The sequence below is a fragment of the Eucyclogobius newberryi genome, unplaced genomic scaffold (genome assembly GCF_026437365.1).
Source record: "Eucyclogobius newberryi isolate DKJ021-1_F unplaced genomic scaffold, fEucNew1.0.hap1 SCAF_13, whole genome shotgun sequence".
Classification (NCBI taxonomy): Eukaryota; Metazoa; Chordata; class Actinopteri; order Gobiiformes; family Gobiidae; genus Eucyclogobius; species Eucyclogobius newberryi.
The window spans coordinates 18,135,241-18,161,779 of record NW_027315757.1 but is presented as its reverse complement, the minus strand read 5'-3'; the positions used below and the strand labels follow the sequence as shown (position 1 = coordinate 18,161,779).

The 26,539-nt window shown below is 40.8% G+C and overlaps 1 protein-coding gene across 1 annotated transcript; it reads left to right on the top strand.

The window, feature by feature from the left end:
* The first annotated feature begins 25 nt into the window (after window positions 1–25).
* rab5c (RAB5C, member RAS oncogene family) lies at window positions 26–26,267 on the top strand. Its single transcript, XM_072442780.1, has 6 exons — window positions 26–164; window positions 11,297–11,626; window positions 17,831–17,982; window positions 20,280–20,402; window positions 20,494–20,587; window positions 24,229–26,267. The coding sequence occupies exons 2-6, from the start codon at window positions 11,461–11,463 to the stop codon at window positions 24,357–24,359; spliced, it is 666 nt and encodes a 221-aa protein (XP_072298881.1). The 5' UTR covers window positions 26–164; window positions 11,297–11,460; the 3' UTR covers window positions 24,360–26,267.
* Window positions 26,268–26,539: the final 272 nt, after the last annotated feature.

The window sequence follows — 26,539 nt, the reverse complement described above, 5'->3', positions numbered from 1 at the left end:
GTGTCCCTTCGGGTCCGGCGCGCCATTGGCCAAAGCGGCTCTGACGGACACGGTGGGAGGTTCCCGGAAAAACTGCCGACCGGAAGTGAAGGCCAGAGCCGAAGAAGGAGAAGAAGACGAGAGCCGCGGCCGCCGATGCCAACGAAAACACGCGCAAAAGTACAGTAAGTGGCACGCAAAACACGCACGGTTTACGCCTAATCATAGTGACCGTCATGGGGGTCGGATTCGTGCTCGGATCGCGTTATTCCCGGTGTGTTTTTATTCCCCACCTGCGCCGAGTTGAGCCAATCGGGGTTAGCATCGGAGCTTTTAGCATTAACATGGCTATTTTCCTTTATAAAAAACGACAACAACAACTCGTAAACAATCACCTGGTTCACTGTTGCGGCGCGTTTACGAGTGGAAGAAGCCGTATCGATTGGAATTTAGTCGATTTATCAATTTGTTCGCGAAATGGCACCGTGGAAAAGGAAAAGTTGTCCAATGACGTGAGTGTGTGTTAGCTGCCCCGATGCTAGCGGGGCTAACGTCGGGACATGTCTTCTGGCGCTTTCCATCACAAATACTCTTTTAATTTATGGCATTTACGATTGCTGTGCAGAGTTATGGACGTGTTTTGATGACGTTTATGTGTTTGGCGTGTACAATGAGGTCTATCGTGCGGCAGAAGTGTGAATTTACGAGTTTATGTGAATTCTCCCCGTTTTTAGCGTATTTGGGTTATTATTTAACACTCATTGACCAGGGTTGACTGTCCCAAGTTATTCCTGATTTGTGCACCTGGAATGCTACTTTATTATTATAGTTTTAAATAAATCTGAGCCTCAAGTTTATGGCATTGCAGCAAGTCTAGGCCTGGAAGCTTTTAATATTAAATAATAATAATAATAAAATAAATGTTTTTGAGTAATTGGTATTCATACTATTGAAACTGATTATGTTTCAATTGTCTTGTATAGGCCTGCATCGATTAGTTGGAATTATTGTGACTATTTTGATTATTAAGTATCATCTGGACCGTACAGACTTTTAAACACAATGCACAAAAACGTTTTATAACAAAGCTAGCAACATTATTTCATCAAAATGTCAGAAGAATTGTCAGATTGTTTTCATTAATACACATTAATTGTAAATGTTCTCTATCTAGAAGACTTCAGTCACCACATTTCAACTCGTATATGGATAAAAATGTGTTTTAAATGTCCAAATCAACAGTTATTACACAATCGTTCTCCGTTTACTTTGTTTCCCGTCGTGTAAAATGTCTTTGAATCCCCAAAAAGCTTTTTGATGTATTACTGCTAGTTGTAGAGATGAATAATCGTTTGGCTAGCTGACTAACTTGTATGCGAAGTATAATCGCAGACTAGTAAACCGCTAAACGAATTGGTTATAGAAGAACAAACGGCGGTATCGTGTTGCTACTTGACACTTTGTAGCTCGCCCTCTTGTGTGGCTTTGCGTGAGCTCATCCTTTGTGCTCACTTTAAACACACTGTCACATGTCGTTTGAATAGAGGTTCGTCACGGTGCTGTGTGTCGAGCGGAGCGAGCAGATCGGATCGTAAACGTGACCCTGTTTTGGCTGACGGAAATCGTACTTTCTTGCGGACTCGTTACGCCGCTGAATCGGGCGGGTTTACGGTCCGTCGCTTGAGGCTTAGTTTATGGCGAGTGTACTTTGTCCTCCCAGCACATTTCATCAGACGAGATCCTGTGGTTGAACGTGGGCGAAGTACGTGATTTAGTATTTATGTTGGAAGCTGTTAGGAGGGGTCGTCTTTGGGTCGTCGCCCGGAAACGCATCAAGGCGGAGATATCGGTTGAACTGGATTCTCCTGCTGACGATCAAGTCTTTTTGTAAAATGTGTAAAAAAATCTGTAAATCTATTGGTTAAGGTCAATGTTTCGCACATACAGTGAATAGACGTAATATTATTCACCACAAAGATGAGTGTACTGTCTTACACTCAAGCAAAGCACAAACCAATTCTAAAACTGTTCCAAAAAGGTCCAATTGTGTCCTGTTAATATATTACATGTATTTTTTTCTGTATTGATACTTGAGTTTCAGTTTTAGTTGACTGATTTTTGTACTTTTACGGCAGTTCGTTAGTTCCCACTTTGTCAAAGTTTGTGGCGTCGTGGTCTTGTCATTTGTTAATGAACGATGGCGTGTTTTCGGACCCCACAGTGAACAAAACGTCGTCCGTGTGGAAAGTGACGCGTTTTTCTGTTTAACACGAGCTTAGTTTCAGTTCACTCAAACAGACAGACAAGTTAAGACACGGGCAACAGGTGAAGCAAAACCGACCAAACCTGAACCGCCTCCGTTTAACACCCAAAAGTTGGCGTAAGACGACTTCTATTGCACCGAATGTTCTCAATAATCAATCGCGTCTTGTCCTCCGCCGGCTCATAACGTGAACTTCTTAACCTCCCGCTCTGAGGTTACTTTGTTTACTTTATTACATTGTTTAAGCCGTGTTCTTGTGTGTTTTGACTCATGGTTTTACTGCTCTTTACGGCTTCAGCGCAAACTAATTTCCAGATTGTGCAACAACACGGTTCCTTCAAAGTCAGACGTGACGAAACTCGCCCCAGAGAGGACTGAAGCTTAAATTGTCATGTTTGTTTACACCTTTGTGGGCTTTTTGGGTTTTCCGTTTGTTCAGTTATTAGTCTGTCCTTGTGTGTCGTCCGTCCTCGTTTTATTAAGATCTTTTATTTTAAGACCTCTTACCATATTTTCCGGACAATAATTTGGACCGACTTATACTAATATACCTTATTCTGCGGCGCGACTTATGTGATATTATTTGTTATTTTCACATTTGCAACCGGATTTCATACTCCAGTGCAACTTATGTTTTTTTCTTCTTTATTATGCATTTTTTGGCTGGTGCGACTTGTACTCCGGAAAATATGGTATGCGTTCAGTAGATGCATTATTTTAAGTTTGAAGTTCATGAGACGCTTCAGTAAAGCTTCAGTCCGTGTTTAGTCGTCTGGTTTAGTCCTCGGTAAGACTTGGCAGGTCTTAAGACAAATTTAGGACCACATCATTTGTCCGAAACTGTCATAATCCCCCCGGCCTGTCGAATATGAATCTTGTTTGTTTACCTCTCACTTCTCGGTTGGACAGGGTGTTTTTCGCGGCGGAGATCTTCAATCAGACGTGCAGGAAAAGGGAAGTGTCAGTGATTTCCTCCTGCTGTGAAGGATGTTCGCATTTCCGGAGTCCTTTCACCACTTTCCCATCCCAGATTCCATTCAGAGAAAGCAAAACCTAAAACACAAACACAAGATTTTCAGGGATTTACCTGGATTAACTGGATTTCCCCTGTGAGTAGTGAGTAGTGAATCCTGAGACACTCCCACCAGTGTAATCTGTGTAGTTACAGCTTTATGGAAGTATTGAGCCGGATATTTAAGGGTGATTCAACTAGTATACAAAGAAAAAGGTTATTTAAAATGATCCAGGAGTTGTGAGAGAAATACCATTTGATTCTTAAACATTGTGTGACAGGACAATAAGATATGTTTTTGACAATATTAAATCACACATTTGGTTTGAATAGATTTGAGCTAAAAATTACTACAAATACAATACAAATAGTTTATTTTCCAGTGTGATATATGAAAGTGAGCATTTTTCCCCCTGAAGCAGTATGAGAAACAGTATTTCAAAGAAAGCCCTATTATTATTATTATTTATTATTATTATTTAAAAAGAATATGTTGAAAATGGAGTGGTTTATTCAATATTTTCCTTTTTTTTAAGTAATTAGCCTCGATTTAGTCTGGGTTTTGTCTCAATTCAGTTTTTACTTTGACTAATACATTCAAGTATGACCATTTTCGTTTTGGGAGTGTCTGCAGAGACGGCCTTTCGTTTTATATATAACTGAATTGATTGTGCCAGAAAATATATGAAATGGAAAACCACTTCAAAAGATGGCTTACTAATCTTTCGGTTACATTCAGAGTTCGACTTGGGCTGAACCGTGACATAATTTACTTTTAGTTTTATTTACCTTATCAATTTTCATATCAGAGGAATAATCAGACCCAGCACTTATTAATATTTATTTTTACGTCTATTTTGTGTCATAGTCTCTGCTTAAAACAATATATTCAAAGCTCTCTCTCATCATTATTATATTGATTATATTATCCCTCAGTAAATAATGGCTGGAACAGCATTTGTTGGGGCTTAATGTATATTTATTTTTTACATAAGTGGGGAATTATTTTGTAATTTCTTTGTAGTACAATAAGATTTTAGCTGTAGATGGCCAACTAATTATGACTAATTAAAGACACGAAATAAGCACTAAAGTGTTTTATTGCAGCTCGGGGCTGCTTCAGGGTTTGTGTCGGAGGCATTAAGTTTCAGAATTAGTGTTCAAAAGATAACACATTTTATGACATTTTGTGCAATGAATTACCGAACGCAAAACGTGTTCTTAAAAGACGATTGTAGCCCGTAATTTAGACCAAACCGGAGTGTTTTGCACCCCCCGCGTTCATCGGGATTGCTTCATCTTCATCCAAGTGCGAGCACAAACGGGCGACAGAGCGACGGCGCTTCCTGCAGCTCAATGTGCAGCCTCATCTTGACCTGGCGAACAGAGCGTCTTTCATCCGCGCAGGCTTTCGCTCCCACGACCCCGGGACGCTCGATGCGCTAACTGCTAACAGCGCTAAACCGGCTGGCGTACACGGGACGCTCGCTGCGCTAACTGCTAACCCGGCTAGTGCACTCGTCTGAGCTAAAAGACTCGGATGGCCTGCATTGTCTTATTGTTGCGTTCCGTTCGTCCTCGTAAGTCGGGACTCAGACTTTGGAGAGACGTTTTCTCCGACGTTTTCTCCGGCGTTCCGTGTCCCGGCGTTGACTTGGAAAACGATGCGCAGTGGATTACAGTTTATGTACAGTAACGAAGCAAGTGATGCAAACCAGGAAAGTGCGCCAATCGGCCAAAATGCAGATCCAATTTAGTAACTTCATAAACCCAGACTGTGTTATTACATTTACAGGAGGAACTAAAGGTTAAATGGCACAAGAACGATCAATATTTGACCTGTCTGGTGTTAAACTTCATTCAAACCCCGGGCGCAGCCATGTTGCATCGGCTAACTCGGATAAACTCGGGGCTCTGAAATGTTGCCCGAGTTTCCAAGAAGGAATCCCGAGATGTGAGCGCGATCCAGCGTGAATTTACAAGTCGGAACTCTGAAAATCGACAACTGGAACGCGGCGTAAGTCCACAGCATAGTGTAAACAAGCTTGACAATAAGTTGATATTTATAACTGAAAAATGATCTTGAAGTGGATCAGTAGGATAGTAGGTTAGACTGCACATTTCATTCAAAACATAATTAAAATTCTGCTTATGTTTATGACACTTTGTAATTGTACTTCCTGGTTGACATGAGCAGCAAATGTAACTTAAGTAGAGGTGATTCTGTCCCCATTACCTAGCAACCAGACCGTAAACAAGGGACTAAATCCATATATATTACACCCGATTACATCTTTATTTTGTCAAAGGATTGTTTAAACGGTCAGAGAATCGTCCCCGACCGTAGCTCCTTGATGTAGCTTCCTTTTTAGAACTCATCCCCACTTCCTGTCATTTTCAAACCCATCTTTGTCATCCTTTCAAATGGCAACTCGACGGACGTAAACCGCCGTGATGAATATTTAACAAAGGTTCTGGTTGCACTTTAATGCACAGTTATAGCTTTTAAAGTCGCAGGGGAAAGCGTGGTGAGAGGGATACTGTAAATGCATTTGGACGCTGTTAATTATATTACTTGCAAATCGAGACTCTTTTGTGGGAAAACTGCCCAACTGCCAGGTATAATCATTTACTGTCGCATCGTTCACTTTGGTAGTTTAGTCCTTTTAGTAGTTAAGTCGTTGATGTGGTCGATGATGTCTTTGTCGAATCATTATTTGATTGGGATTGAAAGGACTCATATGGAGCACAGTAAAAAGGCCTGTAGTGAGTTAGCGGGAGTTCTGGGAGTTGTTCTCTGTAGTTTCTGTAGTATTTTCCCCTCGTGATCCTATTAACGTGGAGAGCTTTTGCCAGCGCCCACCTTGTCCACGTTTAGGGCCCATCTTTGATCCGCGGCCGTGGTCATATGGCCCGCACGTACGCTCAAACTGCCCTGATCTCGTCACATGATTACGCTTTGGCTCAACTGGATTCGGGGTGAAAAAGTCAACAAAAATGTACTTTCAAGTGCATTTTTAGACATTTTTAGGGGAAAACGAATGGCAGACAAAAGGCTTTTCTCAATTATCTTCTTTGTGTTTAATATATGTTCATTATTATTATCATTTATAGGGATATATCTGCTTGTTTCCGCCCGATATCCACGTCGTTGAATAATATTGGAATTGGCCACAAGCACCGACATCAGTCCGCCAATTTATGCCTTTTTTTCAGACGTTATTTGACTAGTTTTCTTCCATGTTTACTCCAAAAGACCGGTGGGGGAGGAGACTGTCGCTGTGTCTGTTACAGGAGGAGGCGGAGCAACACGAGGAGGACACACGGCTGGAGAGGTTCAGAGAGACGCTTTAATAATTAAAATCAATCAATCAGAGATGCTTCAGTCTGAGAAATAATGTAAAGAAGACCACAGAAGGGAAAAGTGTCAAGAATGATTTTACTCCTACATCTGCTTATATCTAAACATAGAGCTACATATATGATAGCCCAATCGGACGTTTTACTTTTTATTTTTCCCCAAAGAAGGATATTATGTGTACTAACTGGTTCCATACATTTTAAAATAGATTTGATCCTTATTTTAGAATAAAAGGGGCTTACCGTACTTTTCGGGCTTTACAGCGCTCCTGAATAAAAGCTGCGCACACACAATTTGCAAGGAAAATAAGAATTGTTCCTGTCAATAAGCCGCAGGGGCCCACGTTGTAACATGAGATATTTACACACAAACGTGGTAGTGATGCGTCTTTTGAAGTGGGGGTCTCGTGTGCACCCGAGGTCCGCTGCTCCATGGGATTAATTAGACTAATTTCTCCCCTCTGTCCTTGATGACTCTGTGTGAGCTGATTTACCTGCGTCTTCACATCTGCTCCTATACCATATTATATTTACACAGAAATATGGTCCATGGTAATGACCCGTGAGTCCGGTCTGGCCAAGAAAGTCTCATTTCACTGCGGCAGGTTGTTAACTACAGACCGCCGTAAATCATGTCCGCCCTTCACTTGTGTGTTTGCATTCTGCCGCGTCTAGATTCACTTCCTCATTAGACTCATTTCTCTGTGAGTTTGAGTCTGATTTTAATAAAACACACTATAGAATATAGAAAACACGTGTGCCCTGGACAGTGACAACTGTCCACTGATGTCTTCCATATTTGTGAACCACTAACTATTATTATTTTTATGATTTCAACATCTCCAAAAGGAATCTAGCTTTCTCCAGTTTAAGATGAAACGACCAGTATGAAGCCGTGTGTGGGTTAATTATCTTCTTAAATATGACCAAAAGATGTCAAGACGTCTGTCGATGGCCCTGATTACACGGGTCACAATATGAGAACTAAAGATAAGTTACATTCAGTTCTAGGGCTGCAGCTATCGATTATTTTAGTAATCGATTAATCTAGATTTTTTTCTTTGATTAATCGATGAATTGGTAAATTTTTTTGTACAATCCGTAAACCATTTAAAAGCATATTAAATTGTTTTTTTAAATAAACGTTATAGTTCATTGTAACAAACAAATAACAAATTGAGTTTCTGCCTAAAAAAACACATTTTATTCTTAATTTCACATAAATTTGTCCCCACAACAGCAAAATTTCTCTTCAGTCCAAAGTGTTCTGTTTGTATACAAAGAATATATAAACAATATATATAAAGGGCTAATTAACTTGTAACAGTTACAGTCTAAATTCATTTGCGTTTCTGTCACATAACTTAAAATAACACATTAGTTTGTAAAACATTGTGTGTGGGACAGTGATGCTGGTGTTTGGAGCGGTGGCTCTACATTTTGTATTTTGTCACTTTACGGCGTTATCTCCGTGTCATCGTGGACTTTCTGTTTCACATCAGATTATTATAACACGGTCGTGGTCCTCCTGCTGTTTCCATAGATGTGTTGACCGTTTCAAGGCGCCGCAGAGGAGCGTGTGGCATGTTTGAAACGTACGAGTGTGACTGGGAAGCAGAGTGTGGTTGTTCGCGGCAGCTCGCGGCACGTGCTCTTTTACACAACAAAAATCTTCCCGGTCGCACCTATAATAGATCCATGAGTCGCACTCGTGAGTTTAAAACACGCCGCTCTCTCTGTTGTGCTTCAGCTGCTTCAGGAAGAAGCTCCGTGCGCTCCGCGCGCCACAGATTCACGTGTTTTTGATCAAATATGTAAATTAAGCATCCAATCAATAAAATAATAATAATAATCGTTGCAGCCCTATTCAGTTCAGTAAAGTGTTTTTTCTATCCTTTTGTGTCACATTTACCTCTGAAATGATTGTGACAAAGATTGTGTTGTATAAACTAACAAATTCAAGCTATTTACACTAGTAATCACTGAAAATAGTTATCACTTCCACTTTTTCTTCTACTACTTCTATACTCCTTTTTCTTCTTACCACCACCACCACCACGTCTCTCCACCACCACGTCTCTCCACCACCACCACCACCACGTCTCTCCACCACCACCACCACCACCACGTCTCTCCACCACCACCACCACCACGTCTCTCCACCACCACCACCACCACGTCTCTCCACCACCACCACCACCACCACGTCTCTCCACCACCACCACCACCACGTCTCTCCACCACCACGTCTCTCCACCACCACCACCACGTCTCTCCACCACCACGTCTCTCCACCACCACCACCACGTCTCTCCACCACCACCACCGCCACGTCTCTCCACCACCACGTCTCTCCACCACCACCACCACGTCTCTCCACCACCACGTCTCTCCACCACCACGTCTCACCACCACCACCACCACCACGTCTCTCCACCACCACGTATCTCCACCACCACCACCACGTCTCTCCACCACCACCACCACGTCTCTCCACCACCACCACCACCACGTCTCTCCACCACCACCACCACGTCTCTCCACCACCACGTCTCTCCACCACCACCACGTCTCTCCACCACCACCACGTCTCTCCACCACCACCACGTCTCTCCACCACCACGTCCCACCACCACCACCACGTCTCTCCACCACCACCACCACCACGTCTCTCCACCACCACCACCACCACCACGTCTCTCCACCACCACCACCACCACGTCTCTCCACCACCACCACCACCACGTCTCTCCACCACCACCACCACCACCACCACGTCTCTCCACCACCACCACCACCACGTCTCTCCACCACCACCACCACGTCTCTCCACCACCACCACCACCACCACGTCTCTCCACCACCACCACGTCTCTCCACCACCACCACCACGTCTCTCCACCACCACCACCACCACCACCACGTCTCTCCACCACCACCACCACCACCACGTCTCTCCCATGTATGTCAGCGTTTTGACTGGCTCAGCACTTGGATTTCTTCTGCAATCTTTTACTTCCTACTTTTTGCTGAGTTGCGTTTCCTGTCCTCTGACGAAGTGCAACTAATGGACCTCAAACTGATCGTAAACGACTTTCAACAGTTGGTCATGTGTGTCTTTGCTTACTACTGCTGTATATCGGAGGGTTTTATATTGTTTTAATGTGTAAGCCGTGTTTTATGGTCAGAAGTGAAGAGTCTGTTTTCATGGTGTCATTGTTGGGTAACTGTTTAGGCCTTTAACCAACCGTGTTTTAAGCATGTATTTATTTGTATATGTCATTTTAAAGGTGCACTATGCGACATGGTGGATGAGTCTGCTACCGTGTCTCCGTGGAGATGTTATGGCTTTGCCTGGAAAGTTGCACAGTATGAAATAAAACTTGTCTATCTAGCATTTATTTTAAAAAATCAGTGTATACTAACTATTTATTAGTTCTTGCCTCGCTCTGACGTTGGTTGAATGGCACGGAATGGAAACAATAAAAAGTCATTGAACCATCAATTCTTCTTCTTCTTCTAACCCATGGCAGTTGGTATCCAAGTGTTACTGCCACCTACTGTAGTTGTACATCTCAGACTATAGACTTTATTCTTAAGACAACTACCTCTTTATTGGTGTTTAGACTTAAGCGTTTTAAACATCAGTTCTGGCCTTCCCAATTCGACTGGACGTTACACTTCCCTCTTAGAATCTAACTTTCGAACTTGACCTTTCATGTGACGATATAAAGATGAAATGCGTGCGTATTCGATTGCTTCCCGCTTTGATCCCATGGGCTTTAAATGTACCTTTTCAGTTGACCGCTAACTGCCATTAAAAGCAACATAACAACAATACTACAGTTAATTGAGGTAATGTGATACTTGGATACCAACCGCCATAAAACAGCAAAGAATAAGAAGAACAACATAACCGCAGTGGTACGAGTCAGCTCCGTGCAGAGAGCAGTCTGTGTGTGACTGTTGTGGACTCGCAGTGATGAAATGTTGTATTTACAGCAGTAAAGCTGTGGGGGGCGAGGACACTTTTGTTATCTCCCAAGGGGGGTGCGCCAGAAAAGGTCTGAGAAGCTCTGCCCTAACGCTTAACAGATACAGTGCCCAGTCAGAGCAGTATTGTAACATGCTGAACTAACTATGTGCTGGAATTGTCTCGCTTCCTCCTTTTTCCCATTACGTTTGTGGATCTATTATAACATTTATATTATAACATGGCATTTGAGGAAACACATTTTTATCATTGTTTACAGTTGAAACGGTGTTCATATTAGCTCTGTTTAATGTCAACAGTAGAGTTTGTGACAAAACACGAGCACGGACAGACACGTCGCAAAGAAGCACCAAAAGTCAGATGAGGACATAGTTCTATTCAAGTTACTTAAAGCCACAGCTGCCCCGGGGCACCACCCGAAAAAGCTTTAGAGTTTCATATGTGTACAGCTCTATGAGGATTTTTATGGGACAAGAGCAAGAAGGGAGAAGAGTTTAATCTGCCTTTTTATGTTTAAATACTCCGTTTACTAGTTCTTTTTGTTGTACATTGTGACTTAGTAGACTTGAGTGCAGTTTTGGTCAAATACATGGTCAGATCGTAGAGATACTGCAAAGTTTTTAATGTCTGTAGTTGAATAAAGTCCTAAATAGTGTCCTGAATTGTCTTTTCTTTGTATGTTTTGCAGTTCCCATCGGTGAGGTCTCTTCCAACGGCTCCGCCCATTTGCCCAACCTGAACCCGCCCCCCTTTGCCCCGTCCAAACAGGTCGCACGAAAACGCCCCACGGAACTAAGCGAAACCACCCCGAAAGCTCACCTCTTCCTTACCTCTGACCTCTGACCCAGCGCTATGGCAGGGCGAGGGGGCACAACGCGGACCAACGGCGCCGCTCCGGGCAACAAAATCTGCCAGTTCAAGTTGGTGCTGCTGGGGGAGTCCGCCGTGGGCAAGTCCAGCCTGGTGCTGCGCTTCGTCAAGGGCCAGTTCCACGAGTTCCAGGAGAGCACCATCGGAGGTGAGGGGGGCGGGGACACGCAGCGGGTTCTGTCACGGTTCAAAAAGGTTCATTTAGGTCAAAAAGCATTCGGTCTCGCTCAAATGCCCGTCCGGCTGCGAGCGTGGGTCACATGGCGTTTTCCTGTTAGAGGTGGTGCAGCTCGATTTGACTTTGACCCGTGTTTTGGGATATTTAAGGTACAGTGCTCCCACTCTTCGGCCGGTGGTGTCGTTGTTGCAGAGCCTCTACGGTACATTGTTTATTCGTTGCGCTTGCCCCGCGCAGCAGAAATTGGCCGCGATCTCTGTGGCAACCAAGGGAAATCGGTATCGTGACACATCGCAAGCAAGATGATGATGGTGATTGTCATGAGAATAAATTATAAATAAGAATAAATGATGATAATATGAATAAAAAATAAATTATGATAAATAATAAGAATAAATTATGATAAGAATAAATTATTATAATGATAAGAATATCATAATAAATGATTATTAAACAATGATGATGGCCCGTCCCTGCTGCTGACGACTGCCCTGAAAATGAGATTCCAGTGGGACTGTCCTGGTTAAATAAATAAATCACTTCTGTTTCACAAGAACATTCATGACTGAAATACAAGCTGTTATTAATGTCAAATATGCAATAAAAATATGCTTAATCTTGTTGGCACTTGTTCAGCGGCGACAGACCGTGTTGAACTAGTTTATTATTTTTGTGGGGCTGGAGTTGCTGCTTTTTCAAGCCTTGGCCGCTTGTTGCGCTCTGAAAATCTTGAAAACCTGGTCACTGTAGCTGTGTGAACGTAAGCAAAGGGGGTCTGGGTGGTTCCTCTGACCAAACGGGGTCTGTGGGATTATGGGACTTAGTTCTTGGTACTGTCACGTGTGAAAACGACACGACATGCAGCGCAAGTGGCAGGATTTGAACCGGAAATCGTCTTAACATTATCGAAGTATCGATTAAAAAGTACCTTATTTTCTGGACAATAAGTCGCACCATTTTTCATAGTTTTGGCCGGGGTGCGACTTATATTTATACTTATACTCCGCAGTGACTTATATTTTATTTTCAGACTTGCAACCGCATTTCATACTCCAGTGCAACTTATATGTTTTTTCTTTCTCTATTATGCATTTTTTTGGCTGTTGCGACTTATACTCCGGTGCGACTTAGACTTGTACTCTGGTGCGACTTATATACGGAAAATACGGTACACTTTCTCTGTCACTATTTCCTTTGTGAGTGTGTCTGTGTACAATTCGACAGTAACTAAACCGTGCAGCATGTTTTGAGATTTCTTTCGTAATCGGCTTCTACTCCTCAAAGGTCATTTGAACCAGACTGTGTCCAAAACTGAGATATTGAAGGTTTTGCTGGAGTTGAACGCATGGTGTCCTCTCCAGGTGCTTGCGTCTGCGTTTCTGTTAATCTTTGCTTGGAGGCGGAGGAGTGGCCCAACCAGTTTTTGTGTGCCGGGATCACCTGACCGGCCCACAAAACCACCAAGCTCCTTACGCTCTGTGAATGTGGCCCTTGTATAACTCCTTTCACAACGCCTTTTGAACGTAATCGGGCCGACAAGACGTTACTCACGCTCGCTCGGTTATGATTTCACCTCCCGAATGTCTGTCCCGGCCTGGCCCGTCGCCGCTCAGGAAGGACATGGGACAACAATGGGGTTTCCTCCTGTATCTGCTGTTACCCGTGTCGATAGGAACTCACTGCGCTGCTCCACAAGACCAGGAACTGAATAAAAGTTGTGGTTTTTACATTTTTTTTGTGGGAAAATTGAATATTTGAAATGCCAAAGCCAAAACAATACAAGTGCAAAAGCTGCCGTTAACTAGGTGATGTAATGTCACCTTCAGAGAACTAAATGTCCTCAAAAACAGTCTAGTTCCGGCATCTGTGAGTCCCCCGACGCACAAGGTTCTTGTTTAAGTCCGGCATTTATTATGTTAAATGTTACTACCGCTCGATGTGTTTTATATTGAACATAAATGGCAAATGTAACCAGATTATTATCTTTTCTGAAATGGTTTAGCCCTAAATTGGCTCATATTGAAGAGTGAGCGACCTCTAGTGGTGCAAGAAGTCAAATTTGTTGTAAAATGTTTTATTTTTTCTTCTCAATTTTCTTTTTTTCTTTTTATATCATAAGAAAACTAAACAGAACAAGACCAATGAGTAAAAATACTAAATAAAAAACGACAATGGAGAAGCCCAAGGACGATTAAACCAGAAATAACGAGGTAAATTAGCCGTATGTCCCATCTAATCAAGTCTTTTTTTCTGTCCCGTCCTTTGAATGTTGGCTCCGTCCCCGTCATACATTTTCCTCGTAGCCAAAAGTACATTTTCCCCGTTGTTTCATGTCGGAGATACTTTGCATAGTTGTCAAATCAAATGGAATGTCAATGTTCAAGACGGTGCGCAGCGTCTCGTTTATCTCGGTCCAGGGTTTATCGTGGGCCGGTCTCGAAACGCACGATGGGAATGTGCCATTTTATTCAGTGAGTTTGTTTTTCCTGCAGTCGGTTGGCCTCAGACACACAACGCGCACACAAATACACATGAGACGGACATAGAGCAGGACATGGACACTAGAATACTGCATATATGTACAAAATGAGAATGGAAAGTTAAAATTGAAGTAGAAAGGTACTATTGGCATGTGGGATGTCAAGATTATGGGGTTTTAATCGATAATCGTGATTCCGTATGTTCCGGAGTATAAGTCACACCAGCCAAAAAATGCATAGTGTAGAAGATAAAAACATATAAGTTGTACTAGAGTTTAAGTTGCATTTTTGGGGGAAATTTATTTGATAAAATTCAAGACCAAGAGCATTTCATCTTGAAATGCAGTTTAAAATAATAACAGATTAGAGAACATGGTGAATAGGTGTACGTATGCTAACGCTAACACCTTCAGCTACATGAGGCACAGACAGAACTGTGGTAAGTGTCTGGTATGTTAACGTAACATATGAACAGTTATTCAGATAACTATAGCATAAAGAACATGCTAACAAGTTTACCAAAGCATCAGTTTTACCCCAAATCACTAAATCCATTGAATTCTTCTTCCTCTGTGTCACTTCTAAACAACTCCACAAACTCCAGAGGAAGAGGAAGTGCAGATTCTTCTTCTGTGTCGCTTAGAGCCTAGAGCGCCCTCTTGAGGTTGCCAGTGTAAAAATAACAAATATCACACATAAGTCGCTCTGGCCTAAACTATGAAAAAGACGGTATTCCGGTCACAATATAATCGTAAGGAACAACAAATAATAATCAGGACAATTTTAGGAGCAAAATGAACACACCTTTATATTAATGATCTTGATTGCTCTGTTGCAGAATATTTTTAATCGAACAGCGTAATCATCAGAACAAGATCGGTCACTACTTCATGTTTCCTGTGAATCTTTATCTGGACTGAAACTGCTGAATAATGAGTTCAAAAGAAAAGGAACTAAAACTATGACCTAACCACTGGAAAGCTTTTCAAATTAATAACATTATTCTCATTATTATTATTTATTATTCTCATTATTATTTTACTGATATAATGTATAAAAATAGAACTAGAAAAAACGACACCACACAAGACAAAGTAAGCACAACCAAATGGAAAACAAGAGACAAAAAACAACTTCTGTCGAAAAATAAAAGGAAGGTTAAGGCATAAACAAATAATAATAAACACATTTAAAAGAAAATGCATGATTTAAAACATTGTTGTCATGGATCCTCGAATAAGAATCACCGTGGTCCACTTCAAATCAAACATTACGTCCTGATAACACGTGACCAAAGTGCATTTATTGTGTCCAGTTGTTGCACTGTTATCAAACTTTGCTGTGCGTACTTGACCACGGGAACTGTAGAAAAGGCCTCGATCGACTGAAACGTCACGGGTTACAGAAGTCCGTGCTCCGCCTCATGTGACTCTGGCCTGACTCAGCGGGTCCAACACAACGGTGCTTCCTGACTCACCGGAGCTTCTTCCTGTTACGACCGGCACGTTGTTTCTCATGTCACCACACGTTCTGACAAACTTGTGTTTCAAACAGCACAAGAATCAGACATGGATTAAATTGGCGACAATAAAATATTACAAAAATCAACTTAAAAATACAATCACAAAACAAACAAAAAATACCCATTCCCCACCTCACATACACACACAAAAACTCAGACTAAATGGAACTAAATAACATAGATTAGATAGAAAAATATTTATAATAAACCTGAAAATGAAAAAAAAGTAAAAAAAAGTATTTCCAATGTGTTTTAGTGGGCCATGTACCGTATTTTCCAGAGTATAAGTTTCCAAAAAATGCTTAATAGAGAAGAAAAAAACATATATAAGTCGCACTGGAGTATGAAATGCGGTTGCAAGTGTGAAAATAACAAATAATATCACATATAAGTCGCTCCGGAGTATAAGTATACAATTATGAATTTAAGTATAAGTCGCTCCCCGGCCAAAACTATGAAAAAAGGTTCGACTTATAGTTGAAAATATTTTTCAAATGTATTTATTTTTTGATTTATAAAAACAATTCTTATTTATTATGATTTTTATCGTTTTATCCATTGCAGGTGTTTTTTTTTTTGTTTTAATTTTGACGAGTTTATAGTATTGATGTTTAACATATTAGTCACTGATAGTTATTCAGCTGTTAATTAATATTTATGAACACTAATCATCGCTAAGTAGGATTATAGTGTTTGTACAAAATTATCTGTAACTAACAATGTTAATTATTTACACGACTTTAATGGAAAGAAAGCAGTTAATGGATGAATACTAATTTAAAAAAATCAACTATAGCGTTAGACGTAAAAGCATTAAAAGTACATTATAAATACTTACAAATACAATTAGCACTTATGCGTTTTACTATTGGTTAGCCGTTAATATGTGGTTTTAACTAACGTGTTGCCTTTTTTAATTATTATTATTATTATTATTTATTTATTTTACATTTACAGGTACATTTCAGAGACATTTTCAGTAGAATCAAAGATATTTCAATTCATATATTTGTCAATATCTACCTACATTTTAGACCTGGTTTGGCATGATTCAGTCTCAAACCTTGAGTCTGGATCGAGTCCTCGGATCAAGATGAAATGTCTGGAATCTTTTTTGCATTCTTATTTTTTTACAATATTTTACAACAATGATTGAGGACCATGTGAACGTCCGTAAACGTCTTGGTTTAGGTTCAGGTATCGTGAGGTATCAGGAAATGTGAGTTAACCAGAAATGTAACCAGAGAAGGATAGAAATATGACTTTATAGCCTTGTTTTGGAGATCACATTAAACATTCCCGTCTCTTTTTAGGGTAATTTTGAATAGACGATGCAAACGTCAACAGTTCCGATATTAACCATCTCATCTCTAATACAAGGACGTCGAGATTATCAGGTTAATCGATAATTATGATTATTCAGATCACAATATAATCGTAAGGACCAAATTTTTTTTATTTCAGAAGGAAAATTAAGTATTTTTGTTCAATATTAGCCAAACAAATATACCTACTTTATTTTCCACACTGTAATTTATCATATAAAAGGCGCACCGGATTATAAAGTGCACTGGCTTTGTTTTTTGAGAAAATGTATGGCTTTTTAGTGCGCCTTTAGTGCGGAAATTACGGTAAATGTAAATAACTGTTTTATCTGGTTGTTTTTGTCACTTTTGACTTTGTTTTATCAGTTTTTCTCACAAACTTGAGGAACAGTCACATGTCAGACACCGGGAATGAAAGAAAATTAAGGATTTAATAGTCGTTTAGTCGATTAATCGGTCGACTGTGAATTAGTCAACCTACTTTTTACTCGTCAATTAATTTGTTTTGAATTTCAGCAAAAAGGAGAAGCCATGGAGTGAGTTGACAGAAGACACTGGAGTGAATCATGAGTTCTCTAATAAAAATAGACTGTTTACTAGTACTTTTCTGTATAAGTAGTTGCTGTTTTGTGTGCATTGTTCCAGATACATGGAAATATACTTAATGCTTTCAATATTTGTTCTTTCAGTCGGCTTATCGGTTGATGGCACAAGTATATTATTTTATATATATTAATATAATAATATATTTTTTTCGCCGACCACAGCCCCGTTGTTTGGTTACAGTCTCGACAACGATCGCGGATATTGGTTAAATGTTTAAATGGTCTGGTTTCTCTCTCCACAGCGGCCTTCCTCACACAGACGGTATGTTTGGACGACACGACGGTCAAGTTCGAGATCTGGGACACGGCCGGGCAGGAGCGGTACCACAGCTTGGCGCCGATGTACTACAGAGGCGCGCAGGCCGCCATCGTGGTCTACGACATCACCAACACAGTAAGAAACAGGCCAATCCTCCTCCGATCGAGCGGGCGTTTAATATACGCAGAGCCCGATACGATGCGCGATGTGTCTGGCACAATCTTAATTAAGGGCAATCTTAATTTATTCTTAAAGGGCAATCTTAATTTTATTTTTTATTATTAGAATTTTTAGGCAATACCAAAGCGTAAAACTGCTTGAAAACAAGCTAAAAAATTACGTTTTACTACATTACCGAGTGTTAAAAGTCAGCCTGAATAAAAACAGAAAATTACAGAGCAATCTTAATTTTTTAAAAACATTTTTTTAGGTACTACAAAAGCTTGAAACTGCGTTAAAAAACATTTCACTACATTACCGAGTGTTAAAAGTCAGTCTGAATAAAAAATATTAAATTACTATTATAAGCGACAGGGCAATCCTAATTTATATTTTTTATAATTTATTTTTTAGGCAATACAAAAGCGTAAAAGTGCGTAAAACAAAACAAAAAATTAAGTTGCATTACATTACATACAAAGTGACAGAGCAATCTTAAATTTAGTTTTTTTAGGCAATACAAAAGCAGAAAACTGCGCCAAAAAATAAAGTTTCTGAGTGTTAAAAGTCGAGAGCAATCCCAATTTATTTTAATTTTTTAGGCAATGTGGAAAAATGCAATATTCAAGCTCAGACAATTTTGACAGACAATGGACAAAACGGGACTTTTCTTTAGGATTCAATATGCTTATTCTTTTGTCTTATGTTATTCTTAAAAAAAACAACTATAAAATAAGTATTAATAATAAAAGAAAAAATGTATTATTCAATTATTTATCTAGCATTGATGAAGATATTATGACTCGTATATATTATCTCTATTTAATTACTCATCAGACTTGGAGAGATCTACACAAGGCTAAACTAGGACAAAAAAACATTATTATTTATTATTTTAAACATGATGCATTAAAAAACATATGCCTCAAACAGAACCATTGACATGAAAGTACAATGTAAAATGTGTAAGTTATTAATATCTGAGTCCGTTTTGTCATGTTCATTTCTTGCAGAGAATCTCGGCTGCATCTTGATATTATTATTATTGTACTAGCGCGTGTTTAAAATGAAGTTTATTTCCCAACAAACTGATCCGACCTCATTAAATACCTTAAATTAAATTCTTATTTGGCATAAAAATATGAGTAATTGATATTGAATCTGCTCTTTTCGGAACAGTTGAGTTCATTTGACGGTTTAATCAACTTACAAGAAGCACAAAGTATCCTGTGTTAGGATGTAGGATTACTGCAGTGCTTTGGAGGTGGTAGTAGTAGTAGTAGTAGTAGTAGGCGGTGCTGACTCGTGTCTTTTCACAGTTGCTCATTACTTCATCTGGACCTTTGCTCTTGTCACTCTCTTATGTCATCACAAGTCCACTTATTTAAGCTCGGTTTATTACACTTTTTATTTCATTTTAGGCTTGGACACATTTGGTAAAGGGAAGTGAATAAACAAATCGCCTGAGTTGTACAATATCACTATTAAAGATATTTGCCAATGCTGCAAACTGAATCTAATTAATATGTTATTCTCATCCAAATCACCGGCATACAATCCCCGCTCTGCCCTTTATACTCCACTTTTATGACTAAAGATGAGTTACGATCAACTGTGAAATCTAAATCTCATCAGAAAACAATACAATGTTAATTTTGATTTTATATATATATATATATATATATATATATATATATATATATATATATATATATATATATATACATATATATACATATATATATATATATATATATATATATATATATATATATATATACATATATATACATATATATATACATATATATATACATACATACATACATACATACATACATACATACATACATACATATACAGAACGCATAGACCAATGAATACGAGCACGTAATACACATCTCAAAGTATCGAACGTGTACTAGAATTCACTGCTAAAACTGGGGCGTTGATTATTAATTAGCAATTGATTATATTTTTTATTTTTTTAATTATTTATTACAATTTTTCCATTTTGATTCAACAGAATTATTATTTGAGATATTGTTTTGAGATTATTTTATTTCGAGCATTCCAACAGGTTTGTTTAATTTTTTTTTTAATTTATTTGTATATTATAATGTTTCCATGTTATTTAGTGATTTAGCAGAGTTATTATTTGACAGATTTTTTAGAGATTGGTTTTCCATTTGAGAGTTTGCTTTGTGCAGAAAAAGGGCACCAAATCCTTCCGCACGACATATTAAAACGCAGATCTTTTTTGTCTCTCCCAGGACACGTTCACGCGCGCTAAGAACTGGGTGAAGGAGCTGCAGAGGCAAGCCAGTCCCAACATCGTCATCGCCCTGGCCGGGAACAAGGCCGACCTGTCCCAAAAGAGAAACGTGGACTTCCAGGTAAAAGACTTCAGACCCGCGTGCCACTGACACACCCACTTTCACCCAACTTTATTCTCAATCCGTGCGCCGTTGTCGTTGTTTTTTCCAGGAGGCACAAGCGTACGCCGACGACAACAGTTTGCTCTTCATGGAAACCTCAGCCAAGACCGCATTGAATGTCAACGAGATTTTCATGGCCATCGGTACGTCATGTTCCAGGCAGGGCCGGCCCAAGCCTTCAGGGGGCCCTAAGCGAAAACATTTTTGGGGGCCCCTCACCACGTCATCAGAATCAGTTTTATTGCCATTGTCAGTGAACAATTCACATATGGGAACTTTCTTCAACGCAAACAAAGAGCACCAAAACTCCAGGGCATCCGTTTGCCAGTTAGTTTATTCTCAGCACCTCACAAGCTCAAATATTGATAACTTAAATCCCACAATGCAACTTGGTATTCCGCTGACATCACCTCTACTCCCTGTACAAATAACACACATCCCAGATATGTTTTTGGGCGTATTTGTGGGCGTTAAGGGTCGACAGCCACATTAGCACATTAGTTTAAATGAATGAACAGGGGGGGTCTGGGGGCCCTCCCCCAGAGATTTTCAGACCTTTTTTGGGTCTTCAGCTGCATTTTAATGTGGTCCGGCCGGCTAAAGTAAGAGTAAAATGTTGAGGTTGTAATGCTATAAAATGATGATGTGATGAAACTGTGCCAGGAGAAAATGATTAAAGCCAGTTATTAATACAATAGTGTACTTAATTACTCAATACAATATTGGCTATGAAAATAATTATGGTCAAATTGATTAATTTTAACTGAAAATGTAAAAGTAATAGTTATCCTTACTAATTTATCTTTTACTGCTCCCAACTGTTCCTTCTTGCCAAAGTGACAAAACAAGTTATATTAAATTAAACAAATGGCATAAGCATTGCTTGATTAATAATTAACACTGATAAAACAGTGCAAACATATTATTATAAGTGAAGATCCAAACCTAGCTATAGTGAAGAGACTGCGTTTCTGCAACTTTGCCACTTTTATATAAAAATATATAGTATTATTCTATAACAGATGTAATTTTAATGTGTCTGGTTATTTTTCACTATCAATTTATTATAATTTATAACAAATAGTCTAATGATGCTTTTTAAATAAATTTAAATGTTTTATTGCTCTATTAAAAGTGAATTACAATATAAATGTTTGTTCTGATCAGAACATCACACACTGGACTCCTGCATGAAACAATGCTGCGATGTGATTGGCTGATGGACCTTACGTGCATAAACCTTTACATTCCTCTTATTGCACTTTAAGAAGTCAAAGTAAAACAGACATCACGAGTCACGATTGATCTCACACATGGTGATGTGAGAGAGAGGGACGCAAACTCAAACCCGCTCATCTCTGACTGAGGCTGCACAGGGGCCCGGGACAGGGGCCCGGGACAGGGGCCCGGGACAGGGACCCGGGACAGGGGCCCGGGACAGGGGCCCGGGACAGGGGCCCGGGACAGGGGCCCGGGACAGGGGCCCGGGACAGGGGCCGCACACTGTTCACTCCAAAGTTTCACATCAGAGGTTATGGGCGAGACGGCGCTCGTCCGGACCGGATCTCCGCCTCTTAGTGACCCGGGCATAGAGGCCCCTCCCCGGCCTCACCTGCAGCTAACACTCCCGGGCTGGTGTAAATGTTAAGCTTATTATCTTTCATTCAGACACATATTATGCGCGGGGCAGAGCTCTCGTCGCCTCCAGTCTGAGCGAACTAACGTGACAGAATTGTGTTGTTTCAAACAGCAGCATTAACCGTCTCTTTGTAAGAGAAGTTCAATACCTGGAGAGTGTTGTTGAGTTTGCAGTTTCTTTACATCGTCAAGAAGTTTCTTCTTTCGTTTTTCGGCATCGGGGGGATATATTCCTCTGGACATGAGGACCACGTTCTGTTGTGTTTATGTTTTGCTCTCGATCTCCTCGCGCACAATGAAGTTGCCCAATCAGCGCAGGTTTGGTGTCTCGGTTGCCAGATTGTCATTACAAATAAATGCGGTTTGTGCGTTATATGTTCCCGCTGTGTGCGCTGCCGCGCCAGCAGCGCTACTACACTAGTGGCGCACGCTGCGCTTGCACTTCGCATAAAACGGGTTGCCAGATTGGGGGCCCTATTAACGCCTCGGGGCCCTACGCGGCTGCTTAGTTCGCTTATAGGCTGGGCCGGCCCTGGTTCCAGGACGTGTTGTGTGGGACGGCCACAATGGCTCGTCCCACACAAGCACGATGGCTCGGCTTTATATTTGAGGAAAAACACATCCATATTCGTATTGCTCGATCACTTGTCTTATAAAAACAAAGCAAACGTGTATTTCCGTATGAATTTCCCGGATATAAACATTAGCGGCGGTTCAGTTGTTGCCGTTTAACGCACAAAACGTTGTCAATTTTATCCCTCCAAAGCAGGGGTGGGCAATTATTTTCCTCCGAGGGCCATATTCGAATCCAGGCAAGTAGCGGAGGGCCGGCCCGCGATTATTGGTGTGAAAAAAGATAAACAATTAAATATCAAATAAAATATCACTTTTCTGTCAAATATAGGCTATTGAATCAATTTCATGTCATCTCTATTAAGGATATAAGTGCAGACAGATGCCTAAGGGCAAAAAAAAATGCTATTATTAATAATAATGGGCCGGATTTTACCCACCCCTGCGCCAAAGTCTCAACTCTGCTTTTACTGACAGCATTGAGCGCAGACCTCCAGTTTTAAATATTTAAAGTGCCCATGACAGGTTGGACCACTCTCTGAACTAAAATGCAGTAAAAAATTATACAAATTTTACCCCAGAATGGCACATTTTTAGGTTTGTAATTTCACTTCCTGTTTGTAATTGACGTCGCACTAGGAAATTACCCAGCAACCACAGGGCCAAAACTCATCTAATGTCACACTTTTTTTATTTAACAAATATGAGTGAGAGCGACTTTATTTTTGTTGAATTAATTGAGGGTCAAAAAATGTGTTTCTTTTTTGTAAATTATCCATGAACTTGGACGAATGATTTCACTTCCTGTCATTTTCTACGTATAGATGCATGTATAAATACACCAAATAAAGTCAAAGATAGAAAAGCATAAACACCCGTCATATGCACTGTTCGCATTTCGTTGATGATTGATTTAAATTTGATTGATTGCACTGCCCGTCCCTACACTGTCACCTCAGAGTAACTCTAAGTGTAAACTAGTCTTTAACACGGGTGGTTTTGAGTGGTAATCACGTTCCAAAATGATGAACATTATTTATAATCGTTCGCATTACTCTTACCAGGCTTTAGAACCGCGGGTAGCTTTGTTTTAGCTCCTCTTTCCAGCTGCTGCCAGTAGATGGAGCTCTAACACCAAAATCCCGGTCGTGTGCGTTCAACATACACATCATCTGCAGTTCTAAAACGCACATCACAGTAAAAACACGTTTAAACGCCAATGATACAGATCATGCATAATATGTGTACCGTATTTTCTGGAGTATAAGTCGCAACCAGCCAAATGCATAATAGGGAAGAAAAAAACATAAGTCGCACTGGAGTATGAAATAACAAATAATATCACATATAGTCGCTCCGGAGTATAAGTATACAAGTAAAAATATAAGTATAAGTCGCCCCCTGGCCAAAACTATGAGTAAAGGTGCCACTTATAGTCCGGAAAATACGGTACTTTTATTGATTTCTAGCAGTTGAACTACAAACTACAAAACTACACAGACGAACCTGTTGTATTAAAAGCGTTTACGTCACAAATGGCACTGACGTTTTCCCCCTTGTGCTTTGCAAACAGCCAAGAAGCTGCCGAAGAACGAGCCTCAAGGGGGCGCCGGAGCGGGGGGCCGGGCTCGGGGCGGAGTGGACCTTCAGGAAAGCGCGCCACCGTCCAGAACCAGCCAGTGTTGCGGCGGCGGCGGCAACTAACAAACCCACATCAACCACAACGACATCAACAACAACAACAACAACGAGAAAACCCCCCAACTCAAAACCAATCTACAGCTACGATCAACCACAACAGACGTCTGCTGGCGGTCAACCGACGAACGACGCCCCCTATTGGCCAGACCGCGGCACTGTTCGGGCCCTTTAAAACGCAGCACAAATTCACAGCACGAAACCCCCGCCCCTCCCCCCGCCGCCCGTGGTTTCCAACGACGACAACCAGCGCGACTCGATCACGAACCGGGACCTAACTCGCCGCTCCACGACCTCTTTTTTGCGACACGTTTCGGGGGAATTCTAATCGTCCCGCCCACACGAAAGGAGGAGGAGCTTAGTCATTACACATTAACGGGCCGCTTCCTGCTTCTAGTGTATTTGTGTAGAGGGAAAAAAAATAACTTTGAATATATATATATGGGTTGGCCCCTTTGTCCTTTCTGTTCTTTCTTTGCCGTGCATTCGTTTCTCATTTCCATTAAAGACTTTTTAACGGGCGGCGCATGCGCTAACGCTAACGGGCTCTGGCGTTCCTCGGCGTGGAAAACGAGGAGATTGGCCATTTTTAAAGGTGCACTGTGTAACTTTTCTGGTGGGGGGGTGGTCACCGCGTTTGCCCGGAATGTTCCACGGCGTCGCGGCTGAAGATACCGCGACGCAGGCGATAATCGGTATATAATCGGTATATTTCACGTGTTCCGCGACGCAACACTGTTTTAAAAGCGCCGCGTACGTTTTATACGACGGTGTTTGTTTGTTAAACCACAAACGTAATATGAAATACGCTCGGGCTACAGCAAGTGATCAACTAATTGTAGCTCGTCGACGGTAAAGAAACATCGTCGTTATCTGGAGTCTAAAACGAAAATAACATTTATGATTTTCGTGAATAATACACTTTGTTTGTAAATATTGAGACGCCTTCGCTTGCCATATTTCGGCTTTTCTTGGTTGACGATCACCAACGTAATTGAAGTAATCGTTGCGGCCTCGAAATACACCACCTTCAAAACGATAAATATACGAAAAGTACTGCGTAAACAAGTTTCCCTTCTCCAAACGAGTCAAATAGTCAAATGCAGTAATGTATCGACACAGCGGTCCTCATTATAGTCCTCCGTGAAACACCGAACGTAAAGATATTTTGCGCGTTTAAACTCTCGCAGGTCCGACCTGTAACTCTTCCCGCCGGTCTCCGTGGCGATGCGTCCGACGCCGTGCTGTGTGGAACATTCCGGGGGGGCAACGCGGCGACGTCTCCACAAACAGGCGCAAGCGAAGTACGACCTCTGACCACGCGGCCCGCCGTCGCCGTCACTTTTTAAGCATTAATGTAACGTTTTTGAATCATCGTTGTACAATAAAGTAAAATAATAAAATAAAAAACGCACATAAAAACGCGCAGCGAGATCTTTTTCCTGTTTTCTCGACCGACATCGCATCGAAAACAAGGAAAACCGCTGCGTTTGTATCCCACTTTTCACGTTTATAATCATCAATCCGTGGTTGTTCTTCTCGTCCAAACGCTTCCCCGATGTTTTTTGTCGACCTTCGTTATTTTGTGATGGATTTTTTTTTGTCCGTCTTAATTTTTTCTGACGATCTATGGTAATAAATGCACTGTCTCATCATCTCTGTGGATTACGATGTTGTCCTCGTCAGCCCCCCCCCCTCTTTATTATTCTTTTTCTTTTCTTTTTCTATTCTGTCGTTTGTACTCTTTGGAGCGAGGGAGGGACCAGTCTCCCCAGTCTCCCGTCGTCACCGTAGCAACGACCACCGCTGTTCGATGGGAGGGGATTTCGGAAAGGCAGGGCGAAGGTCATGGGCTAAGAACTAAAGAAAGAAAGATGTAATTTTACCAATAAAAAAAAACAAGGAGAAGGTAAACGTTGTCTGTTCATCATTTGGCGCCGGAACGACAATTCAGCGATTCGACGGCGTGATTGTGATTATTATTATATTATAACGACTTTAATAGTACTTTGATGTTTATGTCGTGGGTCTAAAATACAAAAACAGTGGCATTATTTAAGTGTAGCTATGTCAAAAATCTCTTTAGAAAGAATTGTTTTATGCCGATGACGAGAAGCCGAAAAGACAACATTTTGAGCACTTTCACCCCACGTTTGAAAAATTGCTAATCGCTGTGGCAACAGTCA